The following is a 22922-nucleotide window of genomic DNA, read 5'->3' on the forward strand; positions in this document are numbered from 1 at the left end:
AAAAAAAAAATCTTTACAGGGCCTGTGGCCCGCCAGACCTCCAAATTCCGCTCCTGGTTGTGAGGGGAAAAGTTGCAGTAGCATATCGTTACCTTTGGGCATTGGAAACAAGGCATTTGCTTGGGCTGACATAAAGAGAAAGGGACCGCCGTGCATGCAGGTGCGGGGATAAAAGGCGAAGGAAAACGAATTCGTGTTTATCTTGTCTAGGAGCACAGGAAAACACATGCAAAAAAATCTAAATTATCTATAATTATTTTGAGTGAGTTAAATTCTGTTTAGTTTTTATTTTTTTTATTTGAGTAATATGAACTGTTTTTTTTATTATAAAAATAGGCCACTCCTTCCTATTTTAGTCTATCATTTAGTTTTATTTTTTCTTTCACCCTTACATGAGCTAGGTTTTTTTTTTAAAAAAAATCAATCTACAGTTGTTTAACTAAGTAGGTTACTTCGTAATCTAATCAAACTAGTTAAAATTTAATTTAATTTTTAATTTTTTAGAAAGATATTTAAAATAAATATCATTTTAATTTTTTTAAAAATAGTTAATTAAACACAATCAATCTATCTTATTCATGACTAATACCTTCAACCAAGTCAAGTTTAATAATTTAAGTTTTGATGTTATATATCTTATTTTTAACTTATCATTTATAATTAAAATAAACAAAAATAATGTTATTTTTAAAAAATAATTTGAGTTACTTGAATAAAAAAATAAAAGTTAAGTTTGTTTAACTCAAAATCAAGAAGTAATTTTTTATGTTTTTAGGCTATAAGAAACAAATAATCTTGGTCAATGCTTTCCGGCGTCGTTTTAAATTCAAAAAGAAAGAAGTAAAGCCATAATAATTTCGTGGGTCAGAATCATCATGTGTATTGTAATTAGTTCATGTTCTTTGGCAATGCCACTCCTTAACGATTTCATTAAAACAAATATCTTGGAGCAATCAAGTGTTGAAAAACGAGAAGGTAGGGTAAAGCTATCCATAATCGGATGCTCTTCGAGTTAAGTGATCAAAGCTCTCGATCATGTCTTTTAGCATAACTTGAAAGAAAAGGGAAGCGTTGAGACGCAAAATGTTGGTGAAAACGACAGTAAAATTATTCGTTAGCTTTCACATAATGATTGTTCGATACTTGGATTTATTTCCAGACCCACTTGGAGCCAGCTATGCCCGAGCTGTTGATCATTATAAGTTCATGTGTCTGGAATTTCAGACACCCAATAGTTCATGAACTAGCTTGGTTTTTGATTTCAAATTATTAGGAACACAGAGCATATGGCCTGCCTCTACGAAAAGTCGCCGAATACACTTGTCTGGTCGGGGTGCCGAGTAATCTTGGAGGGTGCCGTAATTTTATAAGTTTTTGAATTATTTTATAATTGATTTTTTTTGTTGTGATTTTTTCAATATATATTATTGTTAAAAATAAATTTTAAAAAATAAAAATATATATTATTTTGATATATTTTTTTAAAAAATAACACTTTAAAATTAAAAATAATTCCTAGCGGTATCTCCGACACGATCTAGGTCTCGAGTCACCTCCGATCCAACTACTGTCCCATGTGAAGGGCCCTGATTTTCGAATTGATTGAACGTTGAGACGTGTAGAATAATTGCTAACAGAATCTGCAATTGTTATAAATAAAGCAAGAATATGAATAACAATAGTCAATAATGGGTAGAAGGAATATTTATATAATGGCATTTATTTATTAGATTTTAATTATTTTTTTCATTCATTTGTTCTCAAACTAGTTTACACGTCAATTAAAATGAAATATTTTTTTAGACAATTTTAATAGCATGGATATCTACGTTGATATGGTATATTTAAAAAATAATAAAGTTACTTGTCTCCATAAATCCAATCCAATAAATTCTTCAGAAATCGACGGAGTTCATAGGAAATCTAAAACCAATTGTGTATAAGCATATTTGTTATTTTTAATTTTTTTACAAACATGTTTCTTGAATAATTTATCCTTTACAGTGATTTATCTTTTTAGATTTTTCCTCTAACTATTTATATTTAACCATGCATAATGGTTATAATATTTATTTTTTGTTTTATATGTTAATTATTTATATTTTATATCAAATTTAATAGGAAAACACCATTAATATCATATGATATTAAATGAGAGGTCTGTTTGAGATTATGATTATGATTGCAATTTAAAATATTTTTTATTTAGAAATATATTAAAATAATATATTTTTTATATTTTTAAAAAATTATTTTTAAGATCAACATATCAAAAAATTTAAAAATTTAAAAAATTAATATTTTTTTAAATTTGAAAAACATAATTTTAATTATATTTTCAAATGATACCGATGTGGAAAGGAGGAGATAAAACTCATCTCAAATTCATATATTTTAATATATATTTAATCCATCAATATCAATTTTAATACTTGAATCCAAACAACTATTGAATCCAAACAACTAGATGAGGTAGCAAGCTCCATTGACCACAAAACCAATTCCTTAAAATTAATTATTTATTTACTAAGACTTTGCCTTGTAATACAGTTTATTTTTTAAAGTGTTATTTGAATTATTTTTTATTTAAAAAATAAAAAATAAAATAATTTTTATATATTTTACAATATTTTTTTATATATTTATATATAAAAATAATATTATTTTAATATATATTCAATCGAAAAATTATCAAACACACCCCAATGTTTAACTCGACTTGTTGAAATAATCAAAATTGCCACCCAACTTGAATACCAAACCCTAGGCTGCTTGAATAATTTATCCTTTACAGTGATTTTTCTTTTTAGGTTTTTCCTCTAACGGTTATAATATTTATTTTTTGTTTTGTATATTAATTATTTATATTTTATATCAAATGTAATAAGAAAATACCACATGAGAGGTCTGTTTGAGATTATAATTGTGATTATGATTTAAAATATTTTTTATTTAGAAATATATTAAAATATTATTTTTTATTTTAAAAAAATTATTTTTTAGATCAACACATTAAAACAATCTAAAAATATAAAAAAATTAATATTTTTAAAATTAAAAAAATTCAATTTTAACTATGCACAAGACCGAGATGAAAAGGAGGAGATAAAACTGATCTCAAATCCGTGTATTTTAATATATATTTAATTCATCTATACCAACTTTAATACTTGAATTCAAGCAACTAGATGAGGTAGCGAGCTCCATTGACCACAAAATCAATTCCTTAAAATTAATTATTCAGTTACTAAACTATTTAAGACTTTGCCTAGTAATACAGTCTATTTTTTAGTGTTATTTGAATTATTTTTTGTTTAAAAAATAAAAATAAAATACTTTTTATATATATTTCAATATTTTTTATATATTTATATATAAAAATAATAATGTTTTAATATATATTTAATCGAAAAATTATCAAACACACCGCAATGTTTAACTCGACTTGTTTAAATAATCAAAATTGCCACCTCACTCGAATACCAAACCCTCGGCTGTTCCAGCCGAGAAGGTACGGCAGTTAACTCATTGGTCGATCACATTGAAAAATCAAGCATCACTAACTGGAGTTTGATGATTGAAATTGATTGTTTTTGTACTAGGTATTCGGCTTGAGAATGATCCAAAAATCAAACTCATCACCCATCCCTTCTGTACATTGAAAAACATATTAATATTTCCCCGTTAAAATAATATTATTTTATAATATTATAATACTTCACTTATCTTATAATATTTTGTTAAAGAACAGAAAAATCGCCGCCCAGAAATATGATTAAATTATTATTATTTAACTTGCACCCTTGCTTGCAAAACAGCGCGCCAAAATACGAGCGGACACAACATATCTTATTCCCCAAATCACCCTTGCTGTGTCTTCCATAATCCCTAATCTACCCCTATTTATTACTGTGCCGGTATCGTTGATTGGTGCCGTCACTTGGATAATATAACCCCCTAAACGACAACACGTAACTGGTTCTTTTTCTTGAGAATATCACAGTAGGTAAATTGTTTATAAACATTATTTCTTTCTCCTCCTTTTTTCTATCGATCAATTCGGAGAGGCTGGGTTTTTCCTTACACGAAGCATTTTATAAAGTATTTTTTAAATTATCCTTTTATTTTTAAAAAATTAAATTAATTTTTCTAGATACTTTGAAATGATTTTACTGGGTTGGGTTGATATTGAAAATGAAAAAAATCTGAAAAACACTTGTAATTAATGGAGAAAATAGGTCTTAAAATATTGTATTAACGTGCACGTACAAGACTTAAAAACTGCACACCATGTGTGTTTACAAAGCTTAGAGTACGTATGTGATTGCCTATGAGAGCACGGAGATGATTCAAATCCTTATATATATATAAGAGAGTAGTGGTCGGTGTGTGTTTGTTATCTGCGATTTTAGACAATTCAAAGACAGCGGCCATTAATTAATGACAATGCATGGACCACTGCAAAGCTGCTAGAATTCTGATTTTTGTGAACTGTGTACTGTTGATGGCAATGCATGGACCACTGCAAAGCTACTTCAATTCTGATTTTTGTGAACTGTGTACTGTTGATGGCGACGATAACGAGATTGTTTTCAAGGAACACATGATCTAGGATGAGCAGCTGGTTTCTGCATGGGTGTCTCTAGCCAATATGGAAAAGTTTACAGAGGATCAAAACGAGAGCCTTCCATGCATTTGGGATGAGCAGTGGGTGTGTATAGCTATTCTGGGCACCAGTTTACATATGATAAAACGAGCCCTCTACCCTGGAGCGTTGCCTTGTTAAACTTTATAAACACCACAGATCGAATTCAGAGATGGATATTTGTGGAAATGCTGTGTCAACAACGCTTCCGAGGGGCTAAACCAAGCGAGTTTCCCGAGTCCTTTATATGCTGTTCTTCACGGCTAATTAAGGGTCTAGGCATATGTCTCTTAGGATTTGTCTCAAATTATATAAATTAGTTTGTTTTAGAAATCACTCTTTACACTGAAAAACATCTATATCAACCAAAAGAAAGAAAAAAATAACAGAGTTCTTTTTTTCCTTCCTCTAATCACTTGTTGTTTGTTTTCTACCCGCTAGCTCAAGATTGTTGATTTATACCTTGTATAAGCTTGTGAAATATTTTTTTCTTATAAACTTTATTGTACCATATAAACAAATAAATAACTTACCTTAGACTAGCAAAGGAATTCAAAACGTAAATAAATGGAAATCCAAGAAAAAAGTTGGGGTTTAAATTTGCTACGTGAAAGTTATTATTTTTGTTCCAAGATTAAGTTTTATTCATGGACTCTTCTAAAAGTGTATTTTTATATTGATTTGATATATTTTTTTAAAAAATAATTTTAAAGTAAAAAATTAAAAAATAAATTAACTTATAAAAAACCACATGGAATTAAAATCTACCAGCCTCATTGTCCGTGCTTTGCAACGTCATCAAATTACTTTTCTGTGCAAGAAATAATGTTCAGGTGTTGTATTTTTTTTTTAAATAAAAAACAAACATATTACTTGTATCATAATCTCGACTAAATCAAATAAACTGATTTTATTTCAAGTAAATAAAAAATTAAAAAGAAAATAATAATAATTGAATTAAATATAAAAGGAAAAGTAATTAAAATAATATGAGAAAAAATATTTTTTAAAAAATGAGGCAAATGATATATCTTAATTTACAATCCGTTAAATATAAAAAATAAAATGAGATAAAAAATAAAAAACAATAATGATCAACTCGAGTTAACATAATATATAAATCTATAACCCCGGTAATCAGAGTAGAGTTAACTGGAGATATTTGACCAAATCCACAACTTAGATCATAAAATTAAAATAACTAGATAAAATATAAAAAGAACTATATATTTTTTTATATTTTAAATCATGCTAACTTTTCAAATTCATAATTTAAGTTGTTAAACCTAAAACACTCTACCTAAAAAAACCATAAAAACCAATTCTTAATCAATCAAATATTAAATAATAAAATTAAAAAAAAAATTCAACAAGACAAAAGAACTAAAAAAATAGAATTTAAAAAAATAAAGATAAAATATAAAATAAATTTTATATATGATTAAAAGAAAAAATTGAAAGAAAAATCAATTTAGTAAAATAAAAAAAAACAAAAAAAAAATTGACAATTGAAAGAAAAATCAATTTAGTAAAATATAAAAAACAAAAAAAAAACCAAATTGATTTAAAAATAAAAATGAATTTTTGAATGAATGGTAAAATTGAAAGGGATAATATCTTTTACAAAAAAATTCAAAATAAAATAAAATAATAAGGATTAAATTAAAAATATAATATTGTTAATTTGGATTGAAGAATAAATAAAAAAATTGATGAAATAGCAAAGGAAAAAAATAAAAATTAAGTTAAAAAAATAGTATATATTAAATTAAAATGAAAGAATAAAATTAAAAACAATATTAAAAAAATTACGTTCTTTCGATTCGAGTGCTATCTCGAAACACCACTGTCTTGTATAAATATTCGCGAATTCAAAACAATATTTACCTGAATTTCTCGTCTTCCACCCTATCTCGGCCGGCCAATGACTGTGCCCGTTGTTTTATGAAGATTTAATTTTTCTATTATTTTAAATTAATTTGTTTAATAATTTTTAAATTATTTTGATATATTAAAAATAATTCTTTTTTTAAAATATTTTAATATATTTATAAATAGAATAACAGTAACACATCAAACACCTTAATTAACGACAATATTTTTTCTCCTTTCACGTCTTCTCTCTCGTGTCTGACTCTGCAGAAACTATCTACAGAGAAAGACCAAGCCGTTTCTCTCAGAGAAGACCAAAACCAAAACCAAAAACAAAAGTTAAAACCAAACCTAAACAAAAGCGAAACGCGTAAAACCTAAACTAATAACCTCTCTGTCTTTGTGAATGGAGCACCAGCAAGTCTCCTCTGTCTCTGCTGCTGCTCCGTTTTCAAAGAAGTTTAGTTATGACCGTGGACATGGCGGAAAGCATGTGTACGACGGCGTTTTTAGTGGTGGTGGTGGTACAGTGAAGCTCGGGGCTCGAGTGTTGGATTATAGAGAGATATTTGGTGGGACTGCTGCTACTGCTTCATCGATTCCGATTCTTGATGTTCCCGAGCTGAATGAGAACAGTAAGGTTTCTTCTTTTGGTGCACAAAGGGCTGATTACGCCAAGATTTTCGGTGGTTTTGGAGATGATGATTTTGGTTTGCTTCACGAAGAACTCTTTGCTAAACGAAAGAAAGTCAAGAGTTCTATCAATGGAACTCGGTATGTGTGGACTTAAACCCTGTTCTCTATCATTTTCCTTTTTTTATTTCGAAATTTGGAATTTTTGAAGTTATATAAGTGAAATTTTGGATCTATAAGTATGAAAACGAGGCTTAATTTAAGGATTTAGTGGTTTAGACTTGAAGCTGTGCATGGTTATATGTTCTTAGTTTTAGCAAAACAAGCATGGAATTTGAAAAGAAGTAATGTCATAATGTGCTTGCTTAATTTAAACTTGGAAAGAGACTGCAACAGGGGGTGTTCTTTTGCTTTTCAAGGAGGGGAGGAAACTTTTTCTTTACCGAATTCAAACATTTTTCATCTAAAATGATAACCCTTGAGCCAAACAAAGAAATAGATGGTGTGCTGCGAAAACATTCCCCAAAATTATGTGTGAATTCCGTTTAGTGTTTTGTATGCTTGACAATTGAATGGATTTGTTGATGGGATATTCAATTTGTAAAGATGGAAAATGATTATTTGTTTGTTTTGGGCCCAAAATTGTGTAGGTCTCTAGCTGAAGCAAGGTCGCGGAATGCCGGGTCAAAACATTCTAATGTCTCAAAAGAGCAAAAAGATTCATCACCTGAAGCACCATTCCAGTCGATTGATGGTGTAAAACTGCTTAACGTGTCTTATAATAAAAGCAGCCCAGGGAACCAAAAAGGGACAAATGGAATGACACGTGTTGCTCAACTTCATGCAGTTCCTGGCTATACTTTTCTAGTTGATGAAATCACTCCTTCAAAGATGACTGAAGGTGGCAAGTCAGCACGATCAGTCCTAAATGATTCTCATCTCAATGCTAATGTTGGTAAGAGTGTGAAGGAAGACACTGCTCGCAGGAAAGCTGTGTCAGGTCCACAACCCAGAATTGCTGACACAAATAGTTTTAGAAGTCCTGCTGAGTTTCAGAAGAAATCAAGTCGAAATAGATCCATTTCGAATGATATGCCTTTTGATGCATTTGAAATTGGCCTAGGCAGACATCCACCTTCAAGCTCACCAACTAATTCCAGCTATAATATTGGCGGCACCGATATATCAAAGAATTCCAAGTTTGGAGTTTCTAGAAATGATGCTTCTAGAGGTGCAGATTTACCAGCTTCTTCTGATGAGGAAATGGATGCAAATTCAGATGCTGCCGCCTCAGCAGCTGCACTTAGAAAGGCAATAGAGGAGGCTCAAATGAAGATTAAAATTGCAAAAGAATTGATGGAAAGAAAGAACGAAGGGTTTCAAAATCGTGCAAAGACAGGCTTTAATAAAAGCTGGAAAGCTCAGAAGAGCAAGGTTAAAACTGAAGAAAGATTAAAAAGATCCAATGAGCTGGTGGATCGGGAAATGCGTGAAAAAGAGGATACTGCAAAGCAAGAATTCACTGGCGTATCAGAGGCTAATGTGTCAAAAGCAAGCCAACTAACTCCAGATTTTGGAGATGAGAAGAAATCTTCTTCTGCTAATAATGCTGCTGGAGAAACACATAGCAAGGAATCCAAATCAACTAGAACAGATAATAGGCTGGAAGCAGAAGATTGGGAATCAACAGAAGAGTTTTTTGAAGCTGCGGGCTATGAAGAGCTCAGGGAAATGCCATCAGAATTTGAGCAGTCAGACAATGCAGAGAAAATGGCATCATATAATCATGAAAATAAATGGAGCGAGAAGATGACTGCAGAAGAAAAAATAAAAAAGCCAGAGGAGTGCACTCAGGAAGTTTTTAACGAGGACAAGGTTGAGAGAGAACTAAATTCAGTGGTAGAAGCATTTCAGTGGAATTTATATGCAAATTTTGTTAGGCCATCACAAGTTTGCCATCGGGAAGAAAATGAAAACAAAACAAGAATTTCTAATAACCATGAAGAAACTTATCAAACACCTACAGTCTCTGATGAATGGAAAGACTGTGAAACCGTGCTGGAAAATCTTCACCAACCTGAAGAAAACGTAAAAGTTCCAGTCCAGGAGTTGGATGAAAATGAAGATATGAAGGAACTAAAAGATGCTCAGGACTGGGTGGAAACCGAGAAGAAACAAAGGGAGGCATTGGATCACAAGGAAATGGATAATAGATCAGATGAAGTTTCTATCAGGGAGGAGAATGACAGAGAACATGATCAGATATATGAGAAAAAACAAAATGTGGAGGGACAGCAAGAAGAACAGGACAGGGTAGAATGTGAAATGAAACAAGGAGGTTGGAACCTAGAAGAATATGCGGAGAAACTAAATGATTTGCACAGGGGAGAAATATCAGGCGATGATGGTGAGACAGAAGAGAGTGAGAAGCCAGAAAATCTAGTGGATGATGAGGAGACACTCAAAAAAAGTGATCACATTAATGAACCTGAAGAAAGCACAAAACTTCCGGTCCATGAGTTGGAGGAAAATGAAGATATGAAGGAACTAAAGGACTGGGTGGAAACCGAGAAGCAACAAAGGGAGGCATTAGATCATAAGGAAACAGAGAATAGATCAGATGAAGTTCCTAGTAGGGAGGAGAATGACAGAGGCCTCAATCAGATATATGAGAAAGAAGAAAATGTGGAGGGACAGCAAGAGGAACGGCACAGGGCAGAATGTGAAATGAAACGAGGTTGGAACCTAGAAGAATACGAGGAGAAACTAAATGATTTGCACAGGGGAGAAATATCAGGCGAAGATGGTGAGACAGAAAAGAATGAGAAGCTGGAAAAACTTGTGGATGATGAGGAGATACTAAAAAAAAGTGATCAGATGAATGGACCTGAAGAAAACGCAGAACTTCCAGTCCAGGAGTTGGAGGAAAATGAAGATATGAAGGGACTAAAAGATGCTCAGGACTGGGTGGAAACCGAGAAGAAACAAAGGGAGGCACTAGATCATAGGGAAACAGAGAATAGATCAGATGAAGTTCCTATTGGAGAAGAGAGCGATGGAGGTGTCGATCAGATATATAAGAAGAAAGAAAACATGGAGGGACAGCAAAAAGAATGGGACAGGGTAGAATGTGAAATGAAACAAGGAGGTTGGAACCTTGAAGAAAATGAGAAACTAAATGACTTGCACAGAAGAGAAATATTAGGCGACGAGGGTAAGACAGAAGAGAGTGAGAAGCCAGAAGAACTCATGGATGATGAGGAAATACTCAAAAAGAGTGATAAGATGAATGAAACTGAGAATAGAGAAGAGAAGGCACGCGAAGGGATAGAAACTGAGAGGATAAGATCCAAGAGTTGCCTGGGGGAACAAGATGAGAAGACCGTGGAAGTGACTGAACAGGCCTTAAGATACGAGGGGGACAATCTTGAAATGGCCGAGGATGCAAATGAGCAGGATGAAAATGAGAACCTGGGTGGGAGTGACAATGCCTTGGGATGTAAAATAAACTATGCTGTTGGGGATTTAAAGGCAGAGGTACTTGCTGCCAAGGAGAATGGAAGGGTAATGGGGGTAACTCAATCTTCCCCTCTATTAGAAGGGACCGAGGAGGAGTCAGAGGCAGTTGAAGATGTGAACAACCTGGAGCAACAGCATTGTGAAATTGCAGGCCTCACTCAATTCATTGGAGTCGATAGGATTAAGAAGCAAAATGCAGATGTGACTGAGGCTCTTCTTAATGGAGAAAATGGGATATATTTAGGTGAAAATGACATTAACTTTGAAGACAAGCAAAATGAGCATCATTTGACAGAATACAAGAACATGTCCAGTCAGGAAAAATGTTTTGAAGATGTAACTAATGAAATGGATGATAATGGTAATGTTGATATCTGTGAACCTGAAGTTGGCACAGATAATGAAGAAAGTGAGAAGAGTTCGATATCATCTCACAATGAAAGATGGTCCAGTGACGAGACAGAATCACTTCATGATCCAGAGTGTTGTGTTGAAGAAGCTGCTCACGAATTGGGAGAAAATAATAATGATGTCAAGGATTCTGAAGTTGCAACAAATCATGAAAAAGACAAGAATTCTTTTGAATCTTCTGATGAAGATAGATGGGTAGGTAATGGTGTAGATAGTGAAGCAAGTCAGCAACCTATATTCAAAGGGCAAGGGAAGACCACAGAGGAGATATCCTTGGGAGAGGAACCGAACCAAAGCACCAGCAAGAAAGAGGAGAATCATTGCAAGAATCCAGCAATAGAAGAGAAGGAAGCTGAAGATAATTTGCAAAGGAAATTGGAGGTGGAGAAGAAACACTTCAGTAAAAAGGAAGAGGTAAAAGTGAGGGAAATAGAAAGAGCAAAAGAGAGAATAGCTGTCGAAAGGGCAATACAAGAAGCTCGTGAAAGGGCTTTTGCAGAAGCCCGAGAAAGGGCTGCTGTCAAGAGAGCAGCTGCAGCTGCAGAAGCTCATCAAAGGTTAAAGGCTGAGGTCAAAGAAAGGCTAGGAAAGGCTCTTCTAGAGGCCAATAATAATAAGTTGGCAGCTGAGAAGGCCTCATTTGAAGCCAAACTAAAAGCTGAACGTGCTGCAGTAGAGAGAGCAACCGCAGAGGCCAGGCAGCGTGCCCTAGAAAAAGCTTTGTCTGGGAAGGTTGCTTTTAAAGCAAGAAATCAGGCTGAAAAGCCTGCAGCTGAGAGATTTTCAAGCATTTCAAAAGATAATGGGATGAATTCCAGAGTTAGTGTCTTTACTTGTATTTTCATTGCTTTTTTATGCTATTCGTAAAAGCATTTGGCATGGAAAATTAACTGTTGCGGAATTTCTAGCAGGATAAACAATGCAATGACCCAGGTCCTTCTAGCAGTTCAAGGTATCCAGGCTCTTCAAATCATGGTGGTGAGTACCTTAATATGGTATATAGAAGGCTCTATCATTTCATAGGGATATTGAACTTACATGGGCTTCTGTGCTGCTCCTAAGCAATACATTCACCTTTTTATTTCCCCACTCAACAGAAAGATTTAATGGAGGTAATGATGAATCCGCTCCAAGGAATAAAGCCACATTGGAAAGGCATCAAAGAACAGCAGAGCGTGCCGTATGCTTCTTGCACCTGATTCAGATATAGGAATTTTAATTCTTCTTCTTGCACCTGATTCAGATATAGGAATTTTAATTCTTCGACTTCTGACTAGTATGCTTCTTTTTTTTGTTCTCTTCCAGGCAAAAGCTCTCGGAGAGAAGAATATGCGCGACCTTCTTGCTCAGAAAGAGCAGGCAGAAAGAAATGTAACTAGCTGCTCAAATAAGATAAGAAAACATTTCTAATTTCATTAGTTTTTAAATGCTTTTCTCACTGTCTTCTATTGAATATCGATGGCAGAGACTGGCAGAAACTTTGGAAGCTGATGTCAAGAGATGGTCAAGTGGGAAGGAGAGGAACTTGCGTGCTCTGCTTTCAACACTGCCATATGTGTGTTGAAACCTTCCCGCTTATACCCGTCCATAAGTTCTATAAATTCACTCCATGATGCATTACGGATTTATGATTTTCTTCACAATTTATTGACCTTACATTTACTAGCTAACTTATTAGATCACTTTTCTTGATTTTAATACGTTATAAATTGATTATTTGTTATGTTTAAAATAATTATCCCGTTGTGCTCAAATGGGATTATCTCATGCGCTATCCACTTGAAGCTTCTTTTTCTAACGGTATTTTCCCTTGCTTGCAGATCCTTGGCCCTGATAGTGGCTGGCAGCCAATTCCTTTGACTGAACTTGTGTCAAGTACTGCTGTGAAAAAAGCTTACCGCAAGGCCACGCTATTTGTTCACCCTGACAAGTTGCAACAACGTGGTGCAAGCATACAGCTGAAATACACCTGTGAGAAGGTTTTTGATCTTCTAAAGGTGTGCTACCGTTTCCTCTTCTCATAGGAAGTTTATCTGTAGCTTGTCATGGCCTAGTAGGACTAAAGCATGGATAATTGCAGACGTCTTGGTCTTTAACTTCAAAAATGGCACTTAACATATTGCATCCAGGATGGAAACTAAGCCTTAATGCCATGCAGCTGTTATGTGTTTCATCCTTTTCTCTGCCCCTGAATTGTTGAAGTGATGCTCTTTTATTTATTTTATTTTTTCTCCCAGGATGCTTGGAACAAATTCAGTGCAGAAGAACGGTAGACAATGTCAAGTCTCATCCTTAAGGTTGCATTCTCTGGAGAGAAAATTCATGTCCAAGTTTGCATCCTCAATCCTTTAGTGTAGGCAATACACACCCACATTTGTATCCTTGGTCTATAATACTTAGGCCATTTCTTGTAGTGCCCTCACATGCCCATTTATATGCAATTTCAAAGCTGTCAAAAGGGGTCCATGCTGCTAGTTCATACTTCAATGTGCCTCTGGTTTGATCCAGACCAAAAAATGCGGGGTGGGGAATGTTAAGCATAGATATAATATGCAGAAACTATAAATCTTCAAACGGACAATGGTAACTTAATTGCAGCTCCCTTTATTGTTCAAGTTTCCACAGAAAAGCAAATGCACGGATTCCACCCGCAAGATTCTACGTCCCTTCAGATTAAATGAAGTTACGGACTAGGATGCTTTGGGATTTGGGTATGGCTGATCTGAGATCGCAAGCCAAGCATGTACAGCCTGATTGCATTATCTTGCACGCTTGATCACTTGGAATATTTTTCAAATTTCATTTCATTTTATGCAAGAATTTAATAATTAATATTATTTAAGAATATTCTTAATTGCATCATCTTGCACGCTTGATCACTTGGAATATCTTTTAAATTTTATTTTATTTTATGCAAGGATTTAATAATTAATATTATTTAAGAATATATAAAATATTTTTTTAAAAAATTATTTACGATGATGAATTCTTTCTTAGTTATTTAAATATTTTCATATAATTTATGTTATATTTATTGTCTGTTATTTTGTTATTTTTATTAAAATAATATATAAAAAGATTTTTTATATAAAATAATTTAATAATATCAAGTAAATAAAAATAAAATGCCTGGCAGTAGATTGTTTTTGCAAACGCACAATGAATAAGCCTGAAACTAACAGTAAATTGGGTTTTACTTATTTCCTGCATGAGAAGCTTAAAACCTTGTTGTAATCAATAGTTTTGGAAAAAAGCAGCATATATGCCTGAAATCCTACTTGATGACAAGATGCAGCCTCTTCCTTTTGCCCGATGCAGGCCACGCATCAGAGCACACAACATCAGCTCCCCTAACGGATTCCTGTGGGTCTTTAGTGTTATGCGTGTGGATACAAATGGAAGGTGGCAGCCATGGTAAGTAAATATTTTCATATAATTTATGTTATATTTATTGTCTGTTATTTTGTTATTTTTATTAAAATAATATATAAAAAGATTTTTTATATAAAATAATTTAATAATATCAAGTAAATAAAAATAAAATGCCTGGCAGTAGATTGTTTTTGCAAACGCACAATGAATAAGCCTGAAACTAACAGTAAATTGGGTTTTACTTATTTCCTGCATGAGAAGCTTAAAACCTTGTTGTAATCAATAGTTTTGGAAAAAAGCAGCATATATGCCTGAAATCCTACTTGATGACAAGATGCAGCCTCTTCCTTTTGCCCGATGCAGGCCACGCATCAGAGCACACAACATCAGCTCCCCTAACGGATTCCTGTGGGTCTTTAGTAATCTCAAATTTTCCGATCCCAAAGTGTTGTGTCTTTTATACAGTTTCCGCATCAGGCTCAAAACCTTTCGGGCAAGCACAGACAAAGTGGAAAGGAATCACAGCAAACCAAGAGTATACAACGTTATTCCTGACTCCAACATAAACAACCTGAATTTGTAGCAGTAGACAGATTCAGCTTAGAATCGTATGCAACTCATGTAGTGCAAAGACAAAATAAGCATACATAGAAAGCATGATGAAATAACCTTGGTTCCTTCCAACCGGCCAACATGTTCAATTTTCATGAGAGCATCAGCCATTGTTTGGCAAAGATGGTCGTTCAGTCAGGCTATTAATAACAGGTACTGTTGCATATTATGCCAGGTCAGGGATGTCCAGCAAAAGAATAAGTAAGCAACTGCATTTGCAAATACGCCGTGCAAGGAAATACCTTTAAAGGTAGCTTAAAAACACCTCAAAATCCCTAACCACTCACTCGTTTCCAAGCCACAAACCTTAATCAAATTCCGAGCAACTCAGTTTACGCAACCCCACATGCATGCATGAAAGGAATTAAACATAAATGAACTATCAGAATGAATTTAAATTACAATAAACATTAAAAAAAAAAAACTACCAGCATACCTTATGAGCAAAAACACATGCCATAAAAAAATTGAATTAACTGAATAAAAAGCAAAAATCTTTTTGGTTTGGTAAGGTTTGATTTCAAAAATCTAAAACTAAATGAATCAGACCTAACTGTAATATTAAATCCTATTATAGAAGACTAAGAAATACCTAAAATTAAGCCTATAGTCATAACCATAGTCATTGCCTTTCTTTTATAAGGACTAGTTTATTTTTGCAGAGGAAATCATGTTTTATAAAATTTTAAATTTTATGTTTTATAAAATCTTAAATTTTATTTGCTTGATTTTTTTAAATATATATATTTGAATCATTTTGATATTATGCTGTTGTTAAAATTAAATTTTAAAAAATAAAAAATATTATTTTTATATATTTTTAAATAATCTTATTTAAAAAAACAAATACTGAATGCTATCTAAATTGGAGGCCCCTCTCTCACTGCTCTCATGTTTTCTCTCTCCCCAAATCACAGCCGACTCCCTCTCACTCACTGTTGTCTCAATCTCTCTCGTTTTCTCTCCATCACCAGTTCTCTTTAAGACCACTCAAACTCTTGATATATTTACCAAATGATTTTAAATTCTTTTCTTGCCCAATACTCTTACGGTTTGGCCTTCGATTGGTGTAGTGGGTGCTAGCTATCAAGCTAAATATTTATTTGATTTTTTTAATCAAACGAAAAAATTAAAGTCCCTTTCATCTTTATTTTTGTTCTCATTTTTCTTATCGTTTTATAATACTTTTTGGAGGAAAAGTTGAGTGAAACGATTTGTTTAGAGACTAGTGCCGTGGAATTTACTGTTCTAGGACAAATGACACTTTGACTATTATTTCAAGTACCTTTCAGACAATATTTGGTTTTAGGGACAAAAAAATAAAATTGAAATGGTTTGTTTGTTTGTTTTTCATGGTTATGATCTAATAGAGCAGGCTTCTTAGAGGTTTATTCTGTGTTGTAATTATCAAAGATGGGATAGTCTGAGTTTCATACAGATTCATTACGCTTGTTCCTTTTTGGATGGAAGATTGTTCATAAGGTTTTGCCGGTTTGATGCAAAAAAACTAATTGAATCAAATTAAAATTGGTTGGTTTAAATTGAATTTGATTTTGAATCTTAAAAAAAAAAAAAAAAATTGGTTTAGTTGTTATTTCTTATTTGAAACAAAATTGAATTAGTTATTCCTTGATTAAAAAAAAAAGCAAAATGAAAACGAGCAAAAGGTTTTTATTTGTCTTTTAAAAGGTACAATATAGTAAATTGATCAAAGCCAACGATGAACATAATTTGAGAAACAAGGTACATAAACACAGGCCATTAAGCTGGCAATAACCTTACACCGCTATCATGGTACAAAAGCCGTCGGCGGCGGCAAATCCAAGGTCAAAGACAACAATTATTTGTAGTGTATAGCTTGTGCAATTGGCAATCGTCTAGTTATGGAATAACATGACCCTAGAACAATCAGGACGCAGGGACCCCTTCATTTTCTTTGCATTCCTCGACGGCTTGTTTCTTATGAGATAGGGGAATTAGTCCCTTTTCTCTGCATGTTTCCACAGCACCTACGACCATGTCCTCCAAGCTGTATTTGAACTCAAAACCCAAGTCCGTCAGCTTTTTGGATGAGAAAGCAACACACGGCAAATTCTCATCAATGTCTTTGAACCTGATCCAACAAGATTTAATTAATTAGGCCCAGAGAAAGAAAAGGATAATGACTATCAAGGGAAAGGATAATTTATGATTGTTTTAGGTGAGAAACTTACATTGCAGGGACATTGTATTCTGGGTATTTTTCTCTGAGTAATTTGGCAAGATCGTGAATGTTAGCATCATCCGAGTTGCAGATGTAGCGGCCCTCTGCTTTTGGATTCTCATACAAAAAGATGTGAGACATGCAGAGGTCATCCAAGTGCACATAATGTCCCTGCTTTATAATCCCATAATGAGCTTCATTTCCTGTTGCCGCAAGAAAAGTATTGTTCCCTATGTCATATTCAAGAACACTAATTTAATAATCATTACAAAAAAGGGTAGGAGATGCAGTACCGGTGATCAGTGAAAGCGCTGTCAGGAGACTTGGGGGCATTGATTGCATGATAAACGGGCCAACAACAAGAGTTGGTATGATGCTGATAAAATCCAGGTTATTTTCTTTAGCAAACTTCCATGCAGCTTGCTCTGCTAAAGTCTTGGACACGAAATACATCTGGTCCCCACGGTACGTTTAAAGATCTATACTAATTAGAAATTTCATGTTTTGATTTTATACAGCAAAGGAAAGAAACGGGGAATTAATTAGGTGCTTAATATAGTACTAACCCATCCAGTCATTTTTATCCTCTGAACAAAGTCCAAATCACTCCAGCAGCTTTCATCGTACACTGGTTTTCTCTTTTCTTCAACATCCACAGTTCCTGCAGATGACGTGAATATTATCTTTCTAACTGTTTTTGATTTGGCACATGCTCTCATGATGTCCAGTACTCCGTTGATTGTTGGCTTGATCACCTCGTTCTGCCAAAGAGGAAAAGAAATCTTATAACATTAATGATTTCACTGTAATTCCAAAATTGTTTACTAGCAATTACCGTTTTTTACCATTATATTTTGCTACCACGACATTAGCTTAATGAAGCAAAATACAATAGTCCAAAACATGCTTAAGCTACCGGCTATCAACATTTTTCCGGCGAATGATATAGTAGAGGAAATTAATTCCAGTCTTTCGTAAGCTGGGTAATCGCCTTTGGCAGAAAAACTGTTGGCATTTTCAAAGCTGGTACAGTTAGAAATCATGTATACCTCGGGGTCCTTGGACTCAAAATCCATGGGAGTGGCAACATGGAACACTCCTGTGCACCCTTGAATTGCTTCATCATAACTCCCCTCTACAGAAAGATCAGCTTTCCATAAAGTCAAGTGGGTTGATGCCTTTGGCAATTCCAGCAAATGCTTCACCTTCTTCATGTTGTCTGTCAGGGAGAAAATACAAGAGAAAATCATAAACCAAAGCTTTAATGAAACTGATGTATATGATGGTCGAAGGAGGCTGACCAGGGTCTCGGACGGTGGCTCGGACAGCATAACCTCTCTCTAGTAGTCGCATAATTAGCCATGATCCGATGAAGCCTGATGCACCTGTCACACACACTGTTTCAGCTTCTGTTCCCATCTTTGATTTTCAGGCAGATGGTGGAGAGAACTCGGGTCAGGTAGGAAATTGAAAGCAATGTCTGGTGTTTCTAATCTAGACAAGCTTGGTGGGGCTTCTCGGCATCGCTTGCTTGTCTCATAAATAGATACGTCCAGTTCTCGGGCCACCAATTTCAGTTAACTTTTCGGGTACGGCCTACCACGTATCAATTTTTAGTTAGCCATCAAGCAGATGATTAGCTGAGCTGACAGTCTTCCCTCGTGTATGAGGTGGATGCAGCTACACAATTTCCTGCCTCCATGACTTGGGCCTCTGCCATGTATATTCAATTCTTAAACGGCCAATTACGAGCTGTTCTAAGTTTTCCTAATTCAGCAAGGGAATTGTAAGAATGTATCCAAAAAAACATCGAATTATTTACGTGTGTCTGTTAATGCTGTGTGCATGTTGTAAAATTGTGTCTGAATTTAAAACGCATCAAATTAATTTTTAATACATACCAAGTAGAGTTTAGTAACGTAACCCAACAATGAAAAATTAAATGTTTTTGAATTTTTTTGTAAAATAGCTTTAAGAACAAGTTGTTTTACATTAAACGGATGAATGAAGGATAAAAATGTCTAAATGTGTCATTATCAAACATAGCTTAAAATAATACAAAAAAAAAACCGTAATAATATATATGGACCGTTGGATGGTAAGATCTGGATCCAGCTACTTGCATGTGTTATTAGAGCTTTTCTTATCATGTTTTATTAATTCTTAACACTACTCGTTTAATAATTATTCTATTTGGGTTGTGATATATAAACGTTGTCTTTGTTTGTCAGCACAATGTATATATTTTATAGAGTTTCATGGATATGAGAAGTAGTGCTGTTTCGAAAACATTCCTGGCCAAAAAAATAAAATATATTACATATTTGCAGATTTTATAATAAATAATGAACTTTTGATGCTCTGATATAGTTTAAATTGTAGATTTTAATTTGAAGCTTTTCCACCATCAATATAGCAAGGGGTCAAGTTAGATTTCCATGTAGAAGAGCTGTGTGTGTGTGTGTGTGTGTGTGTGTGTGTGAGAGAGAGAGAGAGAGAGAGAGAGAGAGCGGGAGGGAGGGAGGGAGGGAGGAGAATTAACATAATAATAATAATAATAAAAAAAAAAAAGATGGGGACCCGCATCCATATCCGTCATTGTAGTCGCTCGGAGCGAGCCTATGCGGACTTCCTTTTCGTAGCCGTTGCTTTCTAAATATTTAGAAAAAATCATTTAGCCTATGAAATCTAAGATTTTCTAACGTCCCTAAAGTATTCCAATAGTTTCAATATTACCCAAATCATACAAGTAGTTAAGAAAGCTCCTTTTTCATCATTTAAAAAAAAAAAAAAAAAGTCTCTCATTCCATCCTTCCCTGAGATTCTATCCATGTGGTGTGATATTTCATCGAAATAACAAGGAAATTAAAGCACTAAAAAAAATAATTCAAAAGTGGAATCATCCGTTATCATCTTCTACATTAGAATCATGAGTGCTAAATTAAAAATTTTATGAATTATATAGAGATAGCATTGAAAAACTCGATTAATGGGGTGGAATTGACACATAAATAGTACAGAAAGAAAAATTCCAATGAAAAAGACACACTTCATCATGAAATAGAATATAGCGACCATGACCATGCTTGGTGGAAAAATAAAATTTATTTCAAATAATGTAAAGTTGGTGTTTATTTATGTGATGGTGATATTTGTTTTTTAAAAAAATTATTTTTTTATGTTTTTTTAGATGGTTTTAATATATTGATGTTAAAAATAATTTTAAAAAATAAATATATATATTATTTTAATACATTTTCAAATAAAAAATATTTAAAAATATTTATAATAATATCAAATACCATCACAAAGCCATTAACCCACCTACTTGAACTTGATTGATGAAAATTTGTTTATTTTTATGTTTTAATATAATTTTTTTTAAAAATTATTTTTTATTTTATTTTAAATTGATATTTTTTTATATTTTATTATTTTGATGTATTAATGTGAAAGATATTTTAAAAAAATAAAAAAATATTTTAAATAAAAACCATTAGAAGAGATGGCTAGTACTGCACAGTGGTGGACTAGTAGCTAGTGTGACCATGTGTCAACTTCGAGAATGTTTGGTGAGCTCTCCGTCAAAGAGAAGGAGTTTGGTGTAGCCGCCTCATTCGTCCGATCAACCCATTTTAATCTGTGTCCATTGATCAGCTCCTCGTTGCCCACGTGAGTTTTACCTGTACGCAATTCATTCAAGGTCAGATAACCTCTTGAGTCTCATGACCTCTGGGAAGCAGATTTTGATTTGATTTTTAGATTTAAATGTATTTTTTATATGGTAAAAACAAGTTAAATTAATAGTGTATTTGATAAAAATTGATTTAAAGCAATTCATGTATATTTGTTTAATATTATATGGTTAGTATTATTATGTGATTGTTTTTCAAATTTATTTTATTTAAAAATATATATAAATATTTTTAATATTAACATATTAAAATAATTTAAAAAATTATTTTTTTATGTATATATTTTCTAACCTAAAAATGAACGGGGGTCATGGTGAAGTGGAATGAGCACGTTTTTTTTTTTTTTTTCAAAAAGTGGTGTAACAATTATTGAAAACTTTTTTTTCTCAAATGACTTGTCCAGAAATTTCAATTATAAGTCTATTTTGTTAGAGGTCGCTTAAGTGGTCTTCTAAGGAATATGTGTCTAACTGATAAGAGCTCTTGTCCTTCATGAGACCAATCTCCAGTATTTTAGCCATCAAGGCACAGTCGCGATTGTGCGGTTGCTAGGGGACAAATCAAGCTATCAAGGCCATATGGGGACCCACACCAAGGATGCAAATTCAAACTACCTCAGTCTTTTTAATGCAATTTCCACGTTATTTTCTTCCTTGTTAATGTCAAAACGAGGAAGAATCGTGACAAAATTGAACTGAGCAGACAACCTTGACTCGGAGGGCGGAGCGTGCCCTTCTTGGAGCTTAATTCAGGTTCCTTGCACTCAAAGAGCTTTGGGATCGGTAACAGTTTCGGGTCTACATCCATCCGAGGCTCGATCGTGACTGGAAGGTCACGAGCCTTATCCAGCAAAGCATAAAGCACGGCCCATCAGTTATGCTAAGGAGCTTCATCACAGGGACAAGAATCGGGAGAATATAATGTGAACGTAACAAAGGGACCGACTCCATGACATCCCCAATCTAGAATCTCGTTATTCCACCCAACTCCCGTCTATTTGCGAACCTGCATGTTCGGAGATGACAGCCGTAAAATAAAACTCGTAGTCTGTAACTTACGTGTGTTGCGGGTAATATTTGTTCCTTCTGAAATTGTACTTATATTTTTAAATATTTTATTTTTTTACAGTGCTAAAAACAAAATCAAAAAATTAATTTTATTTCGTATCAATGAAATAGAAGTCATGTAAGTGCGATCCTATACATGAGATTTTATTTTTTATTTTTTATTTTTTATTTAATTTCATTCTTCTTATTTTTATTGTTTTTTTCTTTTGAGAGTTTTTATTGTTTTTTAACTCGATTTCATCCTTCAATTTTTTATTTATTTGAATTTTAACTTCTTAGTTTAATTCATGTATAAGATTTTATAAGTTGTAAATTTTAAAAATTAACTCATCTTTAAAAAGTTCACTCAAGATTTATTTGTTTTATTTAATATTTTTTTGATTTTATCCTTTGATATTTATTTAATTAGAAATTGGGCTTTATTTTTTTTCAACTTCTTGTGTCATTTGTTTTATTCTTTGTTTTTTTTTATTTGATTGGGTTCTCTAGGATCTTTTAATTTATTATTTTTTATTAATTTTATTTTATAAATAAATTTTATTTTTGAGTTGAATAAAATTAATTGGTTAAATATAGACAGATGATCATTCTCTTTTTTGTTTTCTTTCTCGCAACTTTGCTCTAGCAACTCTCATAGCTTCTTTTAATGTTGTCGTGTACTTTATTGTCATGGGGTTTGAACCATCTTAGCAAGATCTTCTGATGTAGACATTGTTCATAGTAGAATAATGATGAATCTCCAACAATTTTTTTTTTTCTGAGTATAATATTAGCAACTTTTTTATTTTAGTTAATTATTACCAAATATTTTTTATATGGTTTGTTTGTTATCATTGTTTATAGTTTAAATCAGCCTATTACATTACCAGGTCATGTTAAATCTAGTCAAATTA

At 33.1% G+C, this 22922-nt stretch overlaps 2 protein-coding genes and 1 long non-coding RNA gene across 6 annotated transcripts; 1 reads left to right on the forward strand and 2 right to left on the reverse strand.

Moving 5' to 3' along the window:
* Positions 1-6738: 6738 nt before the first annotated feature.
* On the forward strand, positions 6739-13581 carry LOC105128761 (auxilin-like protein 1). 3 transcript variants are annotated; one of them, XM_011030567.1, is made up of 8 exons: positions 6739-7291; positions 7801-11899; positions 11989-12058; positions 12178-12260; positions 12386-12451; positions 12546-12635; positions 12901-13077; positions 13318-13581. In XM_011030567.1, the coding sequence occupies exons 1-8, from the start codon at positions 6924-6926 to the stop codon at positions 13351-13353; spliced, it is 4989 nt and encodes a 1662-aa protein (XP_011028869.1). In that variant the 5' UTR covers positions 6739-6923; the 3' UTR covers positions 13354-13581. The 3 variants fall into 3 exon arrangements, with proteins under 3 accessions (XP_011028869.1, XP_011028870.1, XP_011028871.1); XM_011030568.1 differs by having other exon boundaries at positions 11992-12058; XM_011030569.1 differs by lacking the exon at positions 13318-13581 and having other exon boundaries at positions 11951-12058; positions 12901-13027.
* A 1095-nt stretch (positions 13582-14676) lies between these two features.
* LOC105128762 (uncharacterized) lies at positions 14677-15691 on the reverse strand. Its single transcript, XR_842941.1, has 2 exons — positions 15122-15691; positions 14677-15023 (listed from the first exon to the last, which is right to left on the reverse strand). It is a non-coding gene; the product is annotated as an uncharacterized LOC105128762 (long non-coding RNA).
* Positions 15692-16746: 1055 nt separating this feature from the next.
* LOC105128763 (bifunctional dihydroflavonol 4-reductase/flavanone 4-reductase-like) lies at positions 16747-18817 on the reverse strand. Of its 2 annotated transcripts, none has more exons than XM_011030570.1 (6): positions 18569-18817; positions 18317-18486; positions 17834-18028; positions 17561-17720; positions 17278-17470; positions 16747-17177 (listed from the first exon to the last, which is right to left on the reverse strand). In XM_011030570.1, exons 1-6 carry the CDS (start codon positions 18684-18686, stop codon positions 16973-16975), a joined length of 1041 nt encoding a protein of 346 aa, XP_011028872.1. In that variant the 5' UTR covers positions 18687-18817; the 3' UTR covers positions 16747-16972. The 2 variants fall into 2 exon arrangements, with proteins under 2 accessions (XP_011028872.1, XP_011028873.1); XM_011030571.1 differs by having other exon boundaries at positions 17134-17177; positions 17274-17470; positions 18569-18814.
* Positions 18818-22922: the final 4105 nt, after the last annotated feature.

Source organism: Populus euphratica, unplaced genomic scaffold (genome assembly GCF_000495115.2).
Source record: "Populus euphratica unplaced genomic scaffold, PopEup_1.0 scaffold11.1, whole genome shotgun sequence".
In the NCBI taxonomy this organism is placed as follows: Eukaryota; Viridiplantae; Streptophyta; class Magnoliopsida; order Malpighiales; family Salicaceae; genus Populus; species Populus euphratica.

What these genes read in the sequence shown, in the direction of transcription:
- LOC105128763 (XM_011030570.1), bottom strand. Translation starts at nt 18,686, where the DNA reads ATGGGAACAGAAGCTGAAACAGTGTGTGTGACAGGTGCATCAGGCTTC. An exon ending in AGCCACCGTCCGAGACCCTG is followed by an intron (nt 18,487 to 18,568) that starts GTCAGCCTCCTT and finishes TCTCCCTGACAG; the next exon opens with ACAACATGAAGAAGGTGAAG. An exon ending in AGCGCTTTCACTGATCACCG is followed by an intron (nt 17,471 to 17,560) that starts GTACTGCATCTC and finishes TTGCGGCAACAG; the next exon opens with GAAATGAAGCTCATTATGGG.
- LOC105128761 (XM_011030567.1), top strand. Translation starts at nt 6,924, where the DNA reads ATGGAGCACCAGCAAGTCTCCTCTGTCTCTGCTGCTGCTCCGTTTTCA. An exon ending in AAGAGCAGGCAGAAAGAAAT is followed by an intron (nt 12,452 to 12,545) that starts GTAACTAGCTGC and finishes TATCGATGGCAG; the next exon opens with AGACTGGCAGAAACTTTGGA. An exon ending in TGCTTTCAACACTGCCATAT is followed by an intron (nt 12,636 to 12,900) that starts GTGTGTTGAAAC and finishes CCTTGCTTGCAG; the next exon opens with ATCCTTGGCCCTGATAGTGG.